Source organism: Meira miltonrushii (assembly GCF_003144205.1).
Source record: "Meira miltonrushii strain MCA 3882 unplaced genomic scaffold FA14scaffold_3, whole genome shotgun sequence".
In the NCBI taxonomy this organism is placed as follows: domain Eukaryota; kingdom Fungi; phylum Basidiomycota; class Exobasidiomycetes; order Exobasidiales; family Brachybasidiaceae; genus Meira; species Meira miltonrushii.
Genome location: NW_020289945.1, coordinates 2,923,504 through 2,944,184, shown reverse-complemented (window position 1 = coordinate 2,944,184; position 20,681 = coordinate 2,923,504). Strand labels below are relative to the sequence as shown.

General features: G+C 43.6%; 6 protein-coding genes across 6 annotated transcripts; 2 read left to right on the top strand and 4 right to left on the bottom strand.

The window, feature by feature from the left end:
• Nucleotides 1-798: 798 nt before the first annotated feature.
• FA14DRAFT_161780 (uncharacterized protein) lies at nucleotides 799-6,238 on the bottom strand. Its single transcript, XM_025499291.1, has one exon. It carries the CDS (start codon nucleotides 5,738-5,740, stop codon nucleotides 1,037-1,039), a length of 4,704 nt encoding a protein of 1,567 aa, XP_025354661.1. The 5' UTR covers nucleotides 5,741-6,238; the 3' UTR covers nucleotides 799-1,036.
• Nucleotides 6,239-7,544: 1,306 nt separating this feature from the next.
• On the bottom strand, nucleotides 7,545-9,501 carry FA14DRAFT_161778 (TPT-domain-containing protein). Its single transcript, XM_025499290.1, has one exon. The coding sequence runs from the start codon at nucleotides 9,022-9,024 to the stop codon at nucleotides 7,633-7,635; it is 1,392 nt and encodes a 463-aa protein (XP_025354660.1). The 5' UTR covers nucleotides 9,025-9,501; the 3' UTR covers nucleotides 7,545-7,632.
• Nucleotides 9,502-10,258: 757 nt separating this feature from the next.
• On the top strand, nucleotides 10,259-11,251 carry FA14DRAFT_148726 (uncharacterized protein; the record flags this gene model as incomplete). The annotated part of the gene is made up of 1 exon (XM_025497380.1): nucleotides 10,259-11,251. The coding sequence occupies one exon, from the start codon at nucleotides 10,259-10,261 to the stop codon at nucleotides 11,228-11,230; it is 972 nt and encodes a 323-aa protein (XP_025354659.1). The 3' UTR covers nucleotides 11,231-11,251.
• A 176-nt stretch (nucleotides 11,252-11,427) lies between these two features.
• FA14DRAFT_148723 (zf-DHHC-domain-containing protein) lies at nucleotides 11,428-13,425 on the bottom strand (the record flags this gene model as incomplete). Its single annotated transcript, XM_025497379.1, has 2 exons — nucleotides 12,345-13,425; nucleotides 11,428-12,164 (listed from the first exon to the last, which is right to left on the bottom strand). Exons 1-2 carry the CDS (start codon nucleotides 13,096-13,098, stop codon nucleotides 11,428-11,430), a joined length of 1,491 nt encoding a protein of 496 aa, XP_025354658.1. The 5' UTR covers nucleotides 13,099-13,425.
• Nucleotides 13,336-14,345, top strand: FA14DRAFT_71679 (uncharacterized protein). The gene is made up of 2 exons (XM_025502753.1): nucleotides 13,336-13,612; nucleotides 13,681-14,345. The coding sequence occupies exons 1-2, from the start codon at nucleotides 13,573-13,575 to the stop codon at nucleotides 14,235-14,237; spliced, it is 597 nt and encodes a 198-aa protein (XP_025354657.1). The 5' UTR covers nucleotides 13,336-13,572; the 3' UTR covers nucleotides 14,238-14,345.
• Nucleotides 14,346-20,212, bottom strand: FA14DRAFT_71693 (uncharacterized protein). The gene is made up of 2 exons (XM_025502754.1): nucleotides 20,136-20,212; nucleotides 14,346-20,029 (listed from the first exon to the last, which is right to left on the bottom strand). The coding sequence occupies exon 2, from the start codon at nucleotides 19,887-19,889 to the stop codon at nucleotides 14,454-14,456; it is 5,436 nt and encodes a 1,811-aa protein (XP_025354656.1). The 5' UTR covers nucleotides 19,890-20,029; nucleotides 20,136-20,212; the 3' UTR covers nucleotides 14,346-14,453.
• Nucleotides 20,213-20,681: the final 469 nt, after the last annotated feature.

Below are 20,681 nucleotides of genomic sequence, written 5' to 3'. Positions count from 1 at the left end.
TGAAGAGAAGAGGATGAAGATGATGAGGAAGAGGAAGAACAGACTGTTCCATTTGCACAATCTCCATACATGCTATCGATTATACCTTCTTGTCATCCTCTTTTTGTTTTATATTTCCCCGCTCAATAAGACAGTCGAGGTAAAGGTAATGCATCAACTGCAAGGATCTAAACCAGAGAGCGATCCCGCCTGAACGGCGGAAGTGCGTTCGCGGCAGAGTTGTTTGCAAACAGGCACTTCTGCTGCTTTTCACCCTTTTTTTCGTCTTTGTGCACTAATATAGCCTATTTTTATATATTTTAAATTCTGTATTCATTAATTTGTATTTGTATAAGTTACAAGAAATACATCAAAAGCGCTTATACAACTGAAGTAAAGGATATCTACCCAGCCTCGCCAACACTGATGAAGCTATATGTTCGATTGACTAGATTATAGTGCCAAGTGATTTGATTCATGAACCGATGCAAAGTGGCAACAGACACAACGTTATTCATAAATTGCCCCTCGTTCGCCCTTTCATTGGTCGCGTGATATTTCAACAAAGCCTAATACGCCAAATTGTCGTATACGCACCCCAATTTTAATTTTGCCTAGATTTGCCTTCATGGCTCAGTGGCAGAAGCGTCCGCCTCGTATCACACTAGACAATTACACATTAATTCCTAAAAACACGTAATTGGTGAAATCAGAAGTGGAAGGTCGCAGTTTCGAGTACTGCTGGGGGCAACTACTTTTTATCCATCACAACAACACACATATACTTCCAGCGTCATCATTGGGAAATATCCAAAACACTCTTCATTCATACTTTTTTTTTGGATTGTGTACACTTCATTAGCATATTCTAGAACACAGGTGACAAAATGATACATACACATATTGAAGATAAAGGGATAAGAATTCCAGAAAAAGACTATCAAAAAAAAGTAAAAGAAAGCTCGATAACAAATACCCATAACAAATAAGAAGCACAAGAGGGAGAAGAAAAAAAAGAAATGGTCGGGTTATTGGAGGGTGCTTGAAAAGAGACGTATCAGACAGCGGAAGGATGAGCAGCTGTAGCCATGTTGAGATTCACATTGGCAGCAACGACTGCAGCGGCAGCGGCAGCTGCTGCGACTTTGTTTGGATCACTCATCATTGAGACGTCGTTAGATGCCAATGAGCCGTTCATGTCGGCATGATCGCTATTTTGCGGAATGTTTGCTGAAATTGCACCTTGAAGGGATGTAAGATTATTGTTATTCGTCAAAGGAGGTTGCCAAAGACTCATCGGGAACGTACTGCCAACGTCTGGATATGTTGTCAAGTAATCCCACATTCTGTCCATTGATTCAGCATCAGATGTACCTTGAACGTTTCCTGATGCAGCTCGATGATGATTGCGATTGCCATGGTTTGAAGAGGTGGAAGAGCCCCAAATCTCGTCACCGACGGAGTATTGTTGTGTTGCATTATTGACATTCGAGGTAGTTGAAGGAGTACTGGGTGCAGCTTTTGTAATCGGATTGGTGTCCATTTGTTGGGCAGTGGAGACCTCTTCTGGAACCACAGCACCTTGCAAGAGCACTTGCTTATCGATAGTGTTCGAATTGGCGCCTGATTGTTCAGTTGCATTCGAAGATGGCAAAGATGCAGATTTCTCACCCTTTCCTAACACGCTTTCTTTCGAATCAGAATGAGCGGTGACGCTTGTATCAGCAGTCACCTCTTCTTCACCATCATCACTCTCTTTGCTCGGAACACCAACGTTTTCAGTCTCCCATAAGGTCGTGATTCCTTTCAGATAGATACCGAACGGTGCTGCTGCACCATTTCTGTGATCGGGCGTTTGACCTGCTCTCGTTAAAGCCTCTGCCAAAGCTTTGCAACGCTTTAGGATCTCATCTCGATTTGTCCAAGAGCGTTGAGCGTATTGACTTGCATTGCTCAATCGTAAAGCAGCCAAAGCACCATAAATTACATTGATCGCCAATGCATTCGGACCTGCAGATAGATCATCTTCGGATACTTTGCCCAGAACAATGTCGATCATTTGCAAAGATGTTTCCCAACAATCCAATGCTACATTGCTGATCATGAGCTTCAGTTCTTCTTTTTGCAGAGCGAGTGATTCAGTAGAAGCAACAGCAGAGGATGCATTGCTGTCTTCCAAGCCGGTCTTGACTTCCGCGGAGCCATCGGGTTGAGAGCGCAGGGAGGCTGCTGCATCAACAAATCGTTGATATCTCTCCATTGCCTCCAAGACCATACTGTTCAAATGCAAGCGAACATACAACAAATCCGACATTGCTCTGGGGCGCCATTTATCCAAGAAAGTGCTGATCGCCAAGCTTTGGATACCGTCGGTGCTTTCTTCCGTTGCTTCTACACACCAGATATCCTTCCACCTCTCTAGTTCGGTCATTGCTTGCAGACGACAGAGGTTGAGCGATTTGATGCTTTCCTGCGCTTGCACAATAACAGGTGCCATTGTGATCGGATGGGCTCGCAAGATGGCATTGCTTTGACCGATGATTTCGCTGAATGCATCAACAAATGTGGTGCAAGTTCGTGTAAGCTTGACGAGACTGACCAAACGAGCATCTTCAGGCAATGCAAAATCTTCACGGTGCCATAAATCAGATTTGGCCACCAAATCATCTTCAGCAATCGTTGCTGGACGACCCGTCTGCAAGCTCAAACTGCGATCAGTGAGCCATAACGAAATCCAGAGCCTATGACGATTGCGTATTCTTCGACGTACTTGCTCGTTGTCCTTAGCTTCGTCATTTGGTTGTGTGAGTCTATTGACACCGATTTCAGTCGCAATACGAATGGCAAATCCAAGATATTGCCACGAACGATCTTCCGACAATCTGTTGGTTGGCTTATGGTAAATTGCTAAAACGAGGAAAGCCTGCGCCAGCTCAACGCTCTTGTAACCTCCCAAAATTGCTTCAGGCAAAAGCTTTTGCCTCCAATGACTTTCCAACACTACCGCGAGTTTTGCATGTCTGCCTTCATCCGACAGACGAGCAGCCAAGGCCGCAATGACGGTTGTCAAGAGTGCACTTCGATTGCGGACATACGTCACACTATGCAAGAACGGATCAAAGATTGTCAGGAGAGGATTGATCCGAGCAAAGAAGATGTCAAACAAGCTCTCCAATTCGCTTAATTCAATTAGTCCGATTTGCACTGGATCCAAGTCGATATCGTTGTCCATCTTACTATGGAAGATACCCATCGAGAAGAAGTCTTGGTGTGACGCTCCAAGCTTTTCACTGCCTTCACTACTTCCTTCACTCTTTGCGTCTTCAAGTACAACATCATGCTTGTTCGATTGCGAATCATGCTCATCGATCGCATCAATCGCAGGCCTGCTAGGCCTTCTACGCACGACTTCCCATCGACGTTGGGTATCGAAAGAGCCAACGCGAGCCCGAAATTTGTTCTGTTGGGACAATGCATCAGATGATTTGCCGTCTTGTTCTTGTTCCTGCTGTGAGACTGTCTCCGAAGAATGTTCAGGTGAGCGAGCTTCCAAATCTTGATTCGCTGTTTGGACCTCATCTCGTGCTGAGCTCGTTCCACTGCCACTGTGCGTAGGTCCCGACGAATATTGCTTAGAGCGAACACGACCGTTACGGTATTCCCACGCATCAGGATCCAACGTGCTGGCAGTGATAGCCTTTTCGCTAGGAGCAGAACCAATACCCGTAGCAGCAGCGATCTCAATTTGACGACCATCAACATCTGTATGAATACCCAAAACCTCTGCTCTCCTTTCACTTTGGGTGACTGGAGCAATGATTGGCGTTGCTGAAATTTCGATATAAGGTTGTTGTGGATACACAGGTCTAGAAACGCCGACAGCCTTTGCAGCTTCAACAGCAGTATAGCTCTTTGAGCGGCCTACCACTGATAAACTAGGCGGAGGAAAGACGGATCTGGTGAGAGGAGAAGCAAATGAATCATTCTCACGAGTGCGTGAGAAACGATCAAATGTGCGACGGTGAGCGACACTTGTTAACTTGGGCAATAGACCACCTCTATTTTGCACGCCCATACTTGGTAATCGATCAGTATCAAACCACTTTCGAGGAGCAGGAATAGCAGGTACTGGAGGAGAAAGTAAACCCATAGTCGCAGCTCCTTGTGTCGTAGGACGTGGCATAGCATTTTCTGCTTCACCTTTTGCCTGTCGTAAAGCCAGCGCAGCATCTGAAGCATGTGCTAACAACGTCAACGGTGTTGACAAGACATCAATGTTTTGCACGCCTCCCATCTCATCATCGCCCAAACGGTCAACTTGCTCTTCATCAACAGCTTCGAATTGCGCGCGTTGTGAATGAGAGCTGGCGGATGATGTAACAGTGTGTCGCGAATCTCTTGAAGTGTCTTCCCGTGAGGTTGAGCTGTAACGCTCATCGTTCTGTGTTTCTAAGCGTCGCTTCTTGTTTGCAGTGTCGTCATGGTCCACATCATTTCTTTTAGGTGAGGCGGCTGACGAAGCATCTCCCTTGTGAGATAGATTTTGCACATTTGAAAATCGATCAGCGGAAGAATTCGAATGTTGACCTTGCGAGTTGATGGGGACCGCACCTGCGAAATAATCAGTTGGACCTCTACGCTTGCTGTGTGGACTTGTGATCGCAGATCCAGGCCAGGCACTCGGTAAACTTCCGTTCGAAGATGGGAAAGTACCAATTGACGTCATCATCAGATGAGAAGGCGATAACAATGATCGAGTGCCCGGAGTGGGGAAGTCTAACCATGAGCGTCCTGGTGTCGTTCCACTGCCGTACGAAGACGATTGTAGACCAGACGAAGGTGGCGAAGCGAGAGGCTGTTGATCTTGACGATTGATGGAGTATGGTCCACCTGAGGCACTCCTCTGGCCACCGTAAGGATTGCTTTGATGACGCGGCGAAGGAGGTGCAGCATTCATTGGGCTACTTAGAAGGTGTAATTTCAGATGTTGATCGCTCTCGTTTCGGTTCTGTGAGTCCAACGCCCTTCTGCTTCCGTTTTGGCTGTCAGTCTGTGCTGATGATTGGGAAGCGTAGGAAGAATAACCTGGTTGAACTTCACGTCCGTGTGGTGGAGACAAAGACGGTCTAGAGAACTGCGAAGTGGACTGATTCGCTGATTGACTGGTAGAGGCGGGAAGTTGCCGTGAACCTGCAATGCGAGGGCTTATCATGCGTGGATCGTCTGCTTGTATTGTCTGTCTCCATGAATTGCTTTTGTTCTCATTGCCGTGTGCTTGGTGTTGGCTATACGGTGAATGCGTATAAGTTTGCTGTTGTTGCATGTGATGACTTGATTGCGCACGATGTTGATCAAATCGGTCTGATTCGTGCCTTCTTGCAAAGTTGGGAGATGCCATCGAATGTATGCCAGGAGATGGCATACCGTAAGACGAAGACATTCCAGTACTGTAACCACTGTAATCGCCCATACTTCCATGTGAGCCAGAATGCATGCTGGCGTCATCGAGATAATCATCATTGTACATATCACTATCATGCTTTGCATTGTTTGTTCTTCCAGGTTTACGACCTCTTCGATGTTTTTCAAAAACACATTCACGACCATGACGAGCGCATCTTTTACATGGCACCCTTCCATCCGTAGGTGCAGAGCAACGTATTTTGGCAGATCGACAATCGAGACAAGCAATCTTTGCTCCTTGTTTCACATCAGGCCCACCTGGACCCTCTGCGCGAACGCGAGGTCTTTCGAACGGCATGAAGGGAGAGGTGGCTTTGAGGTGGTATAGCGTGTTATAGGATTAGATCACCAAAGTCGAGACGCCGTTGATGTTTGTTTGAGATAAGAGTTAGAAAAAAAGAGGCGAGGTAGAGAAATTATAAAGATCGAATGTGTCGAAACAGCTTAGTTGGCCTTGTGTAAATGATCGAGAGTTGATAAAGGGCTTAACAAGATGACCAAAATATCTCAGCTTTCATTCTGTCGTTTGTATTCGTTGATGGTTGCAAATCGTTAGAATTCAAGCGAAAGAGTAGAAAGCCATGATTGACGTCGTCGTCTTGTTGTGCGTGTAAAGTCTCCTCTGATCAAAGGAGGAAAATGGCAAAGAAAATGAAGGGGATTATGGGGAAAATGAGAACAGTGAGTGTATTTTGCTTGAAACGGAGAAGGCGCTTTTTCTCCTTCCTTCGGTGGGCGGCAAATAGGCTGTATTCGTGTGTTTGTTGCACCACCACTGATGTACTGTCTGTCTGTATCTTGCATTGCATGTTATATCTCTTTGAGACAGATGTGGTACCCCTCTAATAAATTAAACTAATCTATAGAAACGTAAAAAAAGGCTAAAAAGCAGGCACACACATTCTTAATAAAAGTCGCCTTTAAAAAAAATAAAGTACTCATTTACCTGATTAAAAAAACAGCGGTGTATTGCAGCAGCACCCTATCACTGCCTCTCTCCCACAAAAGCGGCCATCAAAAAACACCCTCGAATCAATATCGGCTGACTGTGAATTTCAGGAATTCTCACACACACAGGTCGACAGTACGATAATGTATAAATGCAAAAGTGCCTCTTCCTAAGCAAACCATGTGCACTAAATCCCGTACTGTTTGCACTTGCTTTTTGAACATGCATAATACACGGGTTCAACAAACTAGAAGGCCGGAAAGAGAAATGCGTGAGAGTGGCGCAGTAGGGCGAACGAAATTGCAAGTAAGATCATGTTCCTGACGCTATGAAGATGAGGCGGCGTAGCAAGGCAGCAAAAAAAAGCACGTTATTCGGTAATTAGCCAATTGAATTGCACAAACGCACGCGTTTATACTGAGCGGTTGCCTACGTGTCTATATACTTCCGTCTTCTTTTTCTTCTTGTTAATCTAAACTCAGCCAACATTGGCCGAAAGGTAAACTGTAAAAAAACGCCGCATTGGAACGGTGATTTGCAGTTCACATGTGCAGGGCAAGAAGTGCAGCGCAAGGGAAAAATAAAGCCGTGTCTCCTTTTAAAGGCCTAGCCCTTTTGGAAACACATGAGAGGCTGATCATGTTTCTATGCAACGAGGGGATTTAAGCTCATCCTTTTCACGCTAAACTGTCGTGGCTGGGGTGCAGTCGAGCCCAATTGTAGTGAAATCTTTTCTTCCTTTATGATCTTTATCCCATAATTTGTATTGTTGAAATTGATTCTATTCAACCAATCAATCACCCTGAGACCAGCCCATCAAACTTCCTATCTTTTGTCAGGATCAAAAGCGCCAACAAATCAAATGGCGCTAAGCCTTTAGGAGCGGGATTTGAATGTGGCTTTTTTTTAATTGCTATAAAAGTTATGCATGGTAGGATAAGCGGCATCGGTTATAGAGGAACTAAGGCGCTATATTGAAAAGCCGTTGAATCGTTTCACCGAATCACCGGTATGAGAATAAACCTGAAGTGAAGCAAAGCAAGGGGCTCCCCTAACAGGAAATGCACAATAAATGCAAGCACGGTAAACAATAGATCTTGCATTCAATCGAGGGTCTTTTTTGTGGTGGAAAGGCTTTTTAGTTCATTGTCTTTTTCATGACTCTATTCAATACAGCCTCGGCGATTGATTGTCATTAATTGTCAATCGGACATACAAAGATGCGTACATACATTTCACACTCATCCTGTCATTTTTGCCGATCTTTTTGAATTCATTTCCATGATTCCGTACCAAGCCGTACCCGAAAGAGCGACAAAAATGCCAAAAATGTTTATCGATTGAACTTGCAAGTGAAATAGTTGAAAAGCTAACAAAATTGTCACAACTTGCTTTAAGTTTCCCACAACTGTCATAGTTAGCGGTCCTGCGATCTTGTTTGTTTTGAACGAAACGATGTTGAGTAAAAATGCAGTGAAACCATTACCAGCAAGGAGCAGAAGCAAATACCAATTAAATTGACCTTTCAGTGTTCTTTCGGCAAAACGAATGTAGACTTGTTGTAATTCCCCTGAAAGCTGTGAAGCCAGTAAGCATTGCACGCATGCCAAAGGAGACATCACTTCTAGCAATTCCAATGCAGTATACTGGAAAGCATGCTTCTGAATAGCTGACTGCCACCTTTGCACGGTCGATTGCTGTCGTAGGTCATAGTGCGAATCCTGATTATCCTGTTCTCCATCCCGTATTGTTTCTTTATGTCCACCTTGTAGCAAATTTGTAACAACAGTTTTCATAGCGGCAAGAAACGTTCCCAATACAGTCAAGATGATCCCAATGGTTGTCGCATTCACATCTCCATAACATGCAAAAGCTGCACCAAGAACGATTGGCAATAAAGCAAATAGACTTGCCCGTTGTGGCCTTTTGGCTAAAAGTAGAAATCCTAATCCTAATGTGAAAATCGGACAGGTTGATCGTACGATTTGATGAAAAGGTACGGAAACCAACCGTAAACTTGCATTGCTGATGGCGATATTGGCTGCATACAATGTTGAATAAAATAAAACGATTAATATCCGTGTAGAGTTGAAATTTGATTGAGAAGACACGGTGGAATGGTTTATGGACTGGGAGGTGAATGCTTTTTCGCTTTTGTATATTTGTGCACCCCGTTCTAGCTCATCTTTTGATTCCCTTTTCGAAGTTTTGAATTGAACGCCAATTCCTCTTAAGAACAAACAGCCAATCGTTCCACTGCCTGCGTGTAAGGCTGTTATAAAATAAGGAAAAGGGAAATCGATCATGATGAATTTATTGTAAAATGTCAAAGCGAGATTGAGTGAGAAATAAGCAGAAATCAAAACAAATATTGATATTCTCCCTATCCCCCGTGATTTTTCCGAATTGTCAAACTGGAGATTTGATAGCATTTCTCGCCGTTCGATGTCTTCATCCCGTATGAGTGATCTTTTTGTCATCCAGTGATCGTAGCTATTTGATCTACTCGATCCGGCAGATGGGACAGGGGAAGATGATGTAGAAGCAAAGGGAGAGAAGTCATCTTCACTTTCGTTGAACGTTGTTGATATTGGTGAAACGGTCCGCATGTGTATAAAGGGATATTTTTCCATCTTTGTTCGATTTTGTCAAAAGTGGCTCCGTGTTTTAAAAGTGTGAGATCAACTGACAGCTTCTATGTTATATATGGAATGATGGTAGTGATAAGTAAGGGAACACGATAGTGGATGATGACAACAGGAAAAGCATTGAAAAGGGAATAAAAACTCTTTTTCGATCTCCGTTCCGCCCAAAGTATCGAATTCAATGACGCCTCCACCGCGACAAGACATCCTTTTGCGCCTTTGAAGAAAATCGTTACTTCATCAATGAACGCCTGCATCTGCTTGAGCCCATGAAAACAAATTCACATACAAATCCGATCCAATTTATCGGTTTGCATTTTCCGACCTACCGAATAGTGCGAGGAAGCTTCTATAATCAATTTCAAATAACACTTTCGAATAAAATCATGCACTCCACAGCATTTCTAGATCGTACTAGTATTTAGCGTGAAGAAAAAGAACCCCCAAATCTGAATGAAAATCGAAATGCAATGACGATGGTTCTTAAAAGTGTGTGTGGATCTTTGTTCACATTTATCATTTTAACCCTTTCGGCGTTTTCTTTCCGCCGACGCAAATGCAAGCAAGCAACTGCACTGCACTGCATTCACTTTCAGGCACATAAACGCGGCGGCATCTTTTTCATTGCGCAATGCAACACTCGCTCGCTCTGCTTTCGGTTAAGACTTTTTCTCAATTCCACTTCCATCATTTCTTTTTTTGCCAAGACTTTTCTTTTTAGCCGATCTTATGTGCCTGCATGAGGATAAATCCACCAATTCGAAATCAATAAAATGGCTTTCCTTATGGATGATTGAATCATCACAATCACACTATAGATCGACGGAGCATAAAGCCCGCATGTGGAAGTGTGATTGCATACCTGCTTTTTATTCTTCTCCGCAAATTCTGTATGCAATGTATGATGCATCTTATGGAATCATAAATCTTTTAAACAATTGAGAAATTCCGAATGTTATCCCGCCCTTTTCGCCGGAATAATAAACAGCAAAATGTTTCCCCGTAATTGACGCCCAAAAAGTCAGCCCTTTGCCAAGCATGTTTGCCCACGAGCAATATATGAAAATGAAATAAAACTGACAATAAAAAGGTGACATTGAACTCGATATGTCAATATTCCCAACATATACCTATCCTATCTTTTCTTTATCACATAATGAAAGCAACAGCTGTAAGACATCTTTTACTCCTTTTAACGACATGTGCAACTTTGTACTTATTCATGACTGGAATCGCTCAAGAATTTGCTCTTCGCATTCATCTGACAAGCACATTACTCGGGACGTTTCTATTTTTTCCCATCTCGGATACCCGCACAGTCGTTGTGACGGAAGACGTAATACGAGCCAGAAATCAAGCATCTCTCAGCCAAAGCACGGATTACGAACGAATCCCAAAAATAATCCATCAAGTGAAATTAGGAAATCTTGAAATGCAACCAAAATGGATAGAAGCACGTAAAAGTTGTATGGATTTACATCCAGATTGGCAATTCAAACTATGGGAAGATGAAGAAGCCGGAAAGTTTGTCAATACACAATTTCCACATTTATTCGAAACGTACATTAATTACCCTTTGGAAATTCAACGTTCAAATGTTTTACGGTATTTGGTTTTAGATAAATTCGGCGGTGTTTATTTGGATTTGGATTTGCGTTGTAGGGTTCCTTTGGATGGGCTACGAAACGAAACATTCTTGACACCTCCTGCAAATCCAAGTGGAATCAATAACGCTTTCATTGCTTCTATACCCAATCATCCTTTTTGGACACACGTTCAAGATTATTTAATTACGTTTAATTTGGATTGGTTCAATTCACCGTATATCACAAATATGTTTTCGACAGGATGTCACTTTTTGAGCACAATGCACAGACTTTATGGCGATCAGCCTTCTTTAGCAATCATGGATCAAGCAAACAAACTGAACGGACACGTTCAAACTCCTCTTTTCGAACATCTTGGCGCGAGCAGTTGGCACAAAGGTGATGCAAAGGCAATTCTGCGAATAGGACATCAAATCGAAAACATCAAAAAACATTTCTTTTCTCTTGTTGCTATTCTCTTCTTGTTCTCTTGTGGTATGGTCATTGCGTTTGCTTCTCTTCGTCGTTTACGCCTTTCACGCAAGAGAAGGCTTGCAGGCTATGAAGATATAGAAGCAACCAAAGAACTTGTCGTACATCACGAATAATATTTATACCCTACATCTCTCTAATTAATTCCGTTGTACTTTAATAGCAATCACATTGATCAATCAAATATCAAAACCATTGAAATTGCAAAGGGGTATCAGGCGGTTATATATGTGATACAATATAGAAAAAGTGTGAAATACATGGCTAAGAAAGGCAAGCAAGATAGTCCAAGAAAAGGTAGTCAACGATGGGATTATTTCGCCAAAGGATGTGCATCATCACGTTCGACTTCATCGTCCGTTAGCTCTTCCTCCGGATTCACGCCTTCATGACGTCCTGACATGCCCATCTTCTTGGCAAAGTGCCATCCATCAGAATATGGTTCGATACGCCAAGGAGCAAGGATAGTGAAGATTGAATGATGCGAAAAAGGTCCAATGTTGAAATAAAGTGCAAGATTATGCATGAAACCGAGATCGTAAACGTTGCTAAACGATAAACCTTTTCTCTTGCTCAATTCTCGATAATGTGTATTATCACTATTTTCTACACTTGTTTCTCCCCATCCAATTATAAGTAATTGCCATGCTGCCATCACAGCCAAAGCGAAACCCATGATCGCACAAAGAGCAAAAGTGAGTAAAGGGAATAAACGTGGTGTATACGGAAATTCCCAAGGATCAAATGAAACTGCTTTACGTACAGTTTTCCATCCTGAAAAAACAACAACCGTACAACCGATCGAAAGCCAAACCATAAATAGAACAAAATATCGTTCGTTCCCAATCCCTACACATTGATTGAGCCAAGGACAATGATGATCGAATTTCAAGATGCACGTATCACAAATGCTGCAATGATGCGTCCTTTCTGGCTTTGGAGGAGGAACAAGATTTTCCGCTTCTGCTCCTAGCCATCTTCGAACATCTTCTGCACTTTCTCCCCGTGTTGCATCATCGAGTAATTCTGGCTCGTCTACCAAATAACTTGCTTGACCATCAACGGATGCGGCCAGAACATAATCTGCTCCATTTGGACTTTCTGGCGTTGATGAATAGGATGATCGATTTTGCGATGTACTGTTTGGAGAATGATAACTTCCACTTGATTGCGGCGATGATGATTCTTCTGGTGCAGTATGCATTGAATCATTTCTAGTGTGAGATTGACCAGAAAGAGGACGTTTGCTTCTCAAAGATCTTTCGATAGCTCGTAGCTCTGGAGGCAAACATGCCAATGCTTTCCACAGAGGCACCCTTTGACACTTATGACACATTTTCACATGAACCCATAAATCTTCACCATCTTCCACTCTTTGCACTTCTGCGTCGCTTATACTGTTGGAAGAGATGGAAGTGTTGTCGTTTAAGAGGCCATGTGCTGCCGAATTCCTTCCATTTAGATCACCATTTGACGTTCTACTCGACTGAGAACCGAACTTTCTCCTCTTCGCTTGTCTGGCTGCTAGGATGCTCTCCCGAACTGCACGTCTCCTATACCGCGACCACCATAGCTCGCTTCCAGGACCGTTTCTTCTTTCTCCCAATGCTTCCGATAATCCTTCCAAGACTGATCCAGACGGTTCCTTTACAGCCATATAATAATGATATCCGATACTATAAACGATGAAAAAGCAAGCGAACAAGATTGTGAACCAACGAATCATTTGCCAAGGATGTTCAGCAATTGCCGACGTAAGTCCAAGGATGATATGAGCTGGCGAGTGTGTATTGAAAAGGTGTTGTATGGATGGCGGTAAAGGTGCTAAATTGATAAACATACTTGTAAAAAAAGTCCACATTCCAATCGAAACCAAAGCACAACATAATAAAACGAAAATCGGTCCTGCTGCTCCTGTCATCCAATCAGCACAATGTTCCACCTTTCTGAATGACCGATGAACGGCCTGTGCTAAGAATCGCATGTTGTTGCTGTTTTTATTTTTTTGAATCTTCAATGACCTCCTCACCACCTTTTGAGCTTTTTATCTGGATCTAGTCATTGAGAAGACAAGAGGATGATTTTGTTGCGTTTTTGTTTGACAAGGTAGTACAAAGTCGAAAGGCGGGGTAAGCGTCCGACAGAATATGTTGAAATTAGTTTTGTTTTCTGTTGCTTGGCAAGAATCCAAAAGAAACCCCCCTCTTTCGAATATTGAGAGGAAGAACGTTCTAAACAGAGTGTAAAGTTTAAATCAAAAAAAGGCCCGCACACACACTCTCCACTTTTCCCTTGATATGCATCGGGATTTTGATTCCAGATTGCACTCTCAAGCACCCTCAACGGTTAAAGGGGGAACAAGAATTGTCAAATCCGCTTAACGCCAAAGTGAAAGAAAGCATGCGTTGCAGAGTCACCCAGGGTGCAATTAATGCAATAACGTTGCTCAGCCAAATTGATGCGTGCGCGCCTGGCAAAGTGGAGATCTATGCGATTGCGTACGTAAGCAAGAAAAAAAGTTCAAAAGGAAGATTACGCTACTGATTACCAAAACATGATCGAACAGCATTTAGACAACATTCTTCTTCTTGGTCATCATCTCGATACTTACACACTACAAACATGGTCAGAGCAACATTGATTAGACTGGCCACAGCAAGCGCTGGTGAAAGCTCAAAGTCAACAAGAGGCTTATATGAATCACTAAGTGAAGTAGGAGCACTTTGGCCAAGGGATGCAATAAGACCAGAAACTTCATTCGGTCAATCGATCGTTAGAGCATCAGAAAGAGCACTGACAAACCCTTCACCAGATGCTGCTCCACCACCACAAACAGCTTCAAGTCAAGGTGTACCAACACGAATCAATACGAAACAACTTCAATTTAGACAATTGGAAAAAGGAGAAGAAGAAAAGGTAAAACAAGCTCTGAATGCTTTAAATCAAATCAGAAATGGTTCAGCTTCTAAAGAGTATCCCGTCCCAGAAAGCGCTTTGAGACCTGCTTCCAATCCAATCTACTATGAACGTCTAGCAAAGATGTTAGCACAAGCCGCAAAAGGCAACAAGACAACTATGACGTTTGCTCAAAGAGTTCGTCTATTCTTCGGCTTGTCAATCTAAAGACAGCAGGAGCTCCTATTGTATACTATTCAGAAAAGCCAATACATTCACACACCAATCACATTAGCACGCTTTGTGAATTATCATTGGACATAATCGGTATTCATTGACATGTGAGCATATGCTAATGGTATATACAACAACAAATCACAAAAGAGCGTAATATGAAATAAAGATCTACAAAGAATAAAGACACGACGAGCAAATCACTGTTCTTTACTGACCATAACCAGCAGCAAATTGAGCCGCTAAAGCAGCAAAAGAAGAACCATTATCGACCAATTTGAAAAATTGCCATTCGGTATCCGATCTACTTGTCCATGCTTTTTGATCACGCAAAACCATAGCTTGTTGTGCACCAAAATTACGTTCAGATCGATCAAATGACAGTGCTTTTCCAGTTTCTAAACCATCAATCAAAACATCCAAATCATCCAGCATAGCCATCAAAGCGACCGCTGTTTGTTTGTGTAACCTTTCCCTTTGTTTGCGTGCATGACTGCTACGTGGCTGAGAGCCCAAAAGAGCGGCTTTCGATGGCTTTGCAGAGAAGGAAGAAGATCCTAGACTGGATCTGCGTTTAGGATACATTGATGATTTTGTTTGCCCATTACCTAGATTGCCATCCGTGAGGGGGATTGCTTGCAAGACAGTATCAACAATCTTGCGTGTTTCCATGAGAATTGTTAAAGCTTGAGATTGATTGCGTCTAGAGACAAGCAAAAGGCAACGTGTAATCATATCAGAGACCAGAATCTCCAACCTTCTTCTCGTCACTACAGGATCGGCCAAAGCTGTCGCCGCTCCGCCTGCTCCATTACCATCCGCAGAAGGATCGTTGGTAGAAGAATCAATCTCGATCGTCAAAACACAGGGATCGGGTAACCTACTTGCACCCATTCCTATGCTCGGATCTCTGCATCCACATTGAACTTCCAAAACTGCAACCTCATCCACAAAGTGTCCGTCAAAGTCACCACTCTTTTGACTGTTTCCATCGCTTGTTGAGCTTTGATGATTGGATTGCTCTCGATCTTGACCGGTGATACTCAATCCGTTCAATCCTAAACGCATCATGAAATCATCTGTTGCGCTACCTTTTTCGTATGGATGATGAATTGCAACATTTTGATGCCTTTGTGAGAGATTGTATTGCATCGCATATCCAGAAAAGTCAAATTCCAATTCAAAGAATAATTCTCGCAATTCACCAAATCGCATCTCTCCCAAATCGAGATCGACATCTTTTCCATTGGTTGAGATTATTGATCCAGTGATACCGGTCACTTTACGAACTCGGAAATGATTATCAGACGGAACAGAGATGTGCAATCGTACATCCGTCAAAGCGATCGACATCAATGCCCCAATGCATCCTGCTACACATTCTCGCAATTGATACCATTCACGTACAAACGTGTAGGAACCATGAGTGTGATTGGAAATGAGCCAAAGTGAAGATGGATCGTGACTCTTACCGAATCCGAAACAATGAACTGGCACGTTTGCTGCTTCCGCTCTTGCCATCACCAAGTCCATTTGTCCGCGTTTGGGTGCATCAGCCGTATCATTGATGAGCAACATTCCCGTGATGGGATTCTTGCTCTTGCGTTGTAGAATGATATCAAAACCAACATTGACTGCTGTCACTGTATCTGTTCGATCACTGTTGCCACCCAAGCGTTCAATGTCTTCCTTGAATGGATCTGTGCCTGGACCTTCCCATGGCTTGCCGATCGAATCAACAAACTGTTCAAGCTTTTCAACGCTGCTCTTTTTGGACGTGTTGAGCAGAGCAGTCCTTCGAACTGCACCTTCAACGCCAACATGATAAGCCACGATAGCAATCCGATCTCTTGGTCCCATATTATTGATCACAAAGTCCAGAGTGGATCGAATCAAGCGTACTTTGAGAGCAGCCGAAGAAGACAGAGTAGACGAAGAGACAGAGGGTTGACCGGTAACACTTGGAACAGAAACCATGATAACCAAATCAATAGGCGTATGTGGTAGCAATTCCGGCACAGAACGGTTCGGATCCAATCCTCCCGAAGCTGACCATTGTTGATGACTTGGCATTCCTGTCAACATTGATTGCATGTTGTTGTTTTGATGGGGACTGAAATGGCGATCCGTATGGGGAGATTGTGATTGTGCACTTGTATGTGAAGAAGCAAGGGAGACGTCATTCGAAGTATTACGAGTAGCCATACTCGATAAAGATGCATCCCCTTGTGCAGATTGAAGAGCAGGCGACTCGGGTGACTTTCTGCTCTTGCCTTGATTTTGTCCTCCGTTCGTGTTTTGATTTCGAACATTCAACACTTCCGTCTTTTTGGTTCGAGATTGATTCTCCGCCAAAAGTTCATTCAACTTGACACGCCACTTTTCACGTAAAGCACGATCTTTGAAACTGAGGATAAAGTTATCCAAAGCATCATCATCCAACCGAATGCTCAAACAAGGCATATTGTCAATCTCCGTATTTTGACAGCTTTTGATGTGTCTGAGCCAGATGCGACCCTTGAGCTTCAGTGGAGCACGACTTTTACGATTTATGGAACCGAGTGGTGAGCCAGAGTCATCCGATCGATCTGCATAGATAAGTCTTGCAAGCCCTTTCTCCTTCTTCTTTTCCTCGTTGACGCACAAGAGAGCATCTCTGAACAGGTATACGTAAAAGTTACGAATGATTGAATCTTGACGAACACCCAAGAAGTTGTACAAGGACAAAGCTCCAAATCGTTCAACACTATGTCCTTTCCAGTCGATAATCCTATTGCGAAGATCTTCAACCACACTGTCCAATTCATGATGCTGAGCAGCCGGTGTCGCACTGAACGAGAAGCCTTCGTCTTCATCTTCTTGTTCCTCTTCTGCCTCGCCTTGAGCGTCTTGCTCTGGAAGATCTTGCTGTTCACGAGAAGAGTTTGCACTGTTTGGCACAAGCATATGAAGATGCGAATTCTTGACAAATTTGTTGAACGAATTCTTTGGATCATCATCATCTTCGTCATCATAGCCGTTTTGTGTTTGCTCAAGATCTTCATTTAAATCGCTATAGCTATCACGATTGTCAAGCATTCTGGACTTGCCTTTGTCAGTCCGTGAACTTTTCAAGTCAGGACGGAATTGTTCCGATTTGTGCTTATAGTGCAATTCATCTTCATCAACCTGTTCAGATTGCCTCCTTGACGGAATACCAACAGTAACAACGCAAACCAGATTTTGACGTCCTCCGCCCTCCTTTCGATCTTTACGATAAACGGTCTCAAATTCAGGTCGAACTTTGACGGAAGGCAAAAGCATGAAACGATTACGATGGACATTTCTGCCTTCATCGATTGCACCAACATTGTGCCTTGAAATATCCAATGAATGATGAGCAACGTCTGCTCTATTGCTCGATTGAAGGCCATTGACTTCTAAAGGATCATCTGAAACATTCGTCGATACAATAGAACGATCATGTTCGCTATGAATGGAATTTGAATCAACACTTCCGACTCCCATCATTCCAGCAGCTTTGCCGACTCTTCTGTGATCGCCGCGATCTTCTCCCAATACGATTAATCTTCTGCAAACACCGCACATTCCAGGTGGACTATGCTTATTGCCTTTTGACGATTGGGCTTTGAGGACGGATTCAACAGATCCATACACAGCAGTGAAGCAAGCATGATGGAGAGCATGTCCACATAGAGGAACGACATGTGCCTTTTCGCCTGCCAAGCGGAAAGAAAGCAACTCCAAACAAACTGGACACGTCACTTCTTCAGGGCCTACGTCGGAATTCGAACGAGATCGAGTCTCGTACTGTGTGTCGGTGTTGAGCGAGTGCTTTTCGTCATTGCTCACCTGTCCGCCCATCATACGATCAGCTTTGCTTTTTGTCTGAACGGGAGCAGTTTTTGTTGCTTTACGATATTCATCAATTCGATAGTGCGGCGAAGAAGTTGGAAGGCCTGATGGATGTGCGGTAGCTTGTGGTGTAATACCATCCAAAAGCGGAATCATGTTTGCCAATCGTGCATCATTTGCTGTTCTTTGTTGTCTGGCAATATGTTGAGCAGCCATTTCCCGTTCTACTTGGTTCTCTTGCGATTCAATATGGGCCATTTCATTGCGTGATCCAGATGCGCTAGATTGCATTCGCAAATTCTCTGCGCTTGGTTTCTTGTCCAACATGAATCGATTTAAAAGGTTGCCCTCCTTCGATCCTTCGTCATTTTGAGAACCATTTGCTTGACGCTGTTTAGTGAGCGTACTTCCACCACCAAATCTGCTTCTCCAGCCGCCGCCGGTAGAGATACCGTTGCCGCTCTTTTCTCCGATTGCCATGTCGGGATCTTTTGTTGGTGTTGTTGTTGAAAGTGGTTTCAGGATTGAGAAACTCACAATAGGCTCTTCCCTTTGCGCTTCTTCTCCAGCACTTTGGTTTGAATTGCTGGCTGATGTGATGAGTCCAACCAGACGATTCGCTTCAAATGCTGATAAACGCAAGACCAGAGGTTCTACTTTGTCACCGAAAAAGGCAATGTCTGGTTTAACACGCTGGCGAGATCGATGTGTAGTATCACTGTTGATCCTTCGAAGTTGTGATGAGCTCAGAACAGCGTAAGGATGACGAGATTCTTTTGGGCCTGATGCGGTACTTTTGTAATTAGTACGAAGGTCGTTGAGAGATCGACTTCTTTTGTAACTTTCGCGTGTGTTCACTTCACCCTGCCCAACAAATTGTGATTGAAGAACGTCTTCTGGTGATAATCTGCTTGAATCTCGGGCGAAAGTCGGAATCGGTCGGTTATTACGATCAGGCGAGTTACTACTGAGCGTATCGCGAGAGTTTATACTATTCTTTGATGAATCTTGACTGAGATGATCTCTGGAATCCCTTGCTCTGCCAGATTCACTATCTGTAGGAATGGAGAAATAATCCGGTCCGGTCGGTCTATCTTCAGATTGAAAAAGGTGTTCCAAGTGTTGAAGGCTGTCAGATCCGCCAAAGTCGTTTCTGGAATGAGCAAAGCTTGAATCCGTACGAGGAAAAGAGGTTGTGCTTGTTGCTTCACTTATGTATGGACGATCACCGTCAATCAAATTTCCAGTGTTTGTTGGTCGAACGGTATCGTTTGGCTGAGAATGAAAATATGGATACGAGGTTGGCCAACGAGACTGTACATTTGCTCTTGGAGTTGCAAGTGCTCGTGGCGTTTCAAGATCCGCTTCAGAGCCAAAATGGTTGAACCACTGCTGCTGAGATGATGTTTGTCGAGGAACAAAGTGATTTGATTCCGAGAATGTCCTGTTAGGTCCAGATTGAGCCGTTCGGACGTACGCTGGAATTTGGCCGTTAGGATTTGATCTAGACCTTTTTAAACCAAGGTCTTCACTTTGATGACTGTTTCGACGAAACAATTTATTCGTCACAGTTCTGGCAAGTCGAAAGCGTGGTGGATTAGATTGAGGAGAGGATGGACGAAGAAGGTCTCTTGTAGTAGGTCTGTTCTGACTCGCTGTGGAAAGATGCCTTCTTGTACTTGCACCTGATGTATCGTTCTGTTCCTGCCCGAGTTGAGCAAAGTCCTTTAATCGAACAGAAGATAGATCGAGTCCCGGATCAAGGGGAGACAAATCAGATTGAGGCTGCATGTCGAATCAGCAATCAAAAGATGAATTCAGGCCGATATTCGCGGAGCGGGGTATCAAAATGGAGCCGTTCCAATTTAGAAGGGAGGAATACCGAAGGCACACGGAATCGAACAAGATCACAGGAATTTGAACGCAAAAAGCTAGATGAAATTGGAGTAAAATGCAAAAAGCGGTGTTAGTATTTGATTTCTTCTTCGCGATAAAGGCACAACAATCTCGGCTTGCTGTCCATTGTCTTCCACTCACCGTGTAAAAAAGAGGCGAATCGGTTGCCGCAATTCCAAAACGGGGAGAACGCCAACCAGCCGCGTCGGGGAAGTAAATGAAACGGATGCCGTTGAGTAATGTTAAGCGAAGATGATTGGAGAGATGAGGATGAGTGAGTGGGGAAGAAAGTGTGATGATTGTCAGCAAAACATTGTGTACAGAGAAAGGTGGACTTTAAATCTTGGCCGGACATGTCAAAAAGCTCATCAACGTGACGTAGACGATACAAGCCACCAAAAATTTTCGCATGATTAGGTTTGTGATGTGTTTTCAATGCATACGCATGTACCAGCTTTCGATTCTTGGTTTTCTAGCGTGGCATTTCAAGCTTTGGTACTGGCTCTGAAGCATGCCGGACATGGTCAAGGCTTGATGGTCATAGAGTCACAAAGGTGCACTAGCTCTGCCATATCCGCGGCATCAGCACATTGTAAAAGCACTTTACGATCCCTGGCAATGTCAATTTTGAGCAAGGGCCACATGTGAAAAAAGTCAAGTACTCACCTTTCCTTGTGCTTTTTTGAC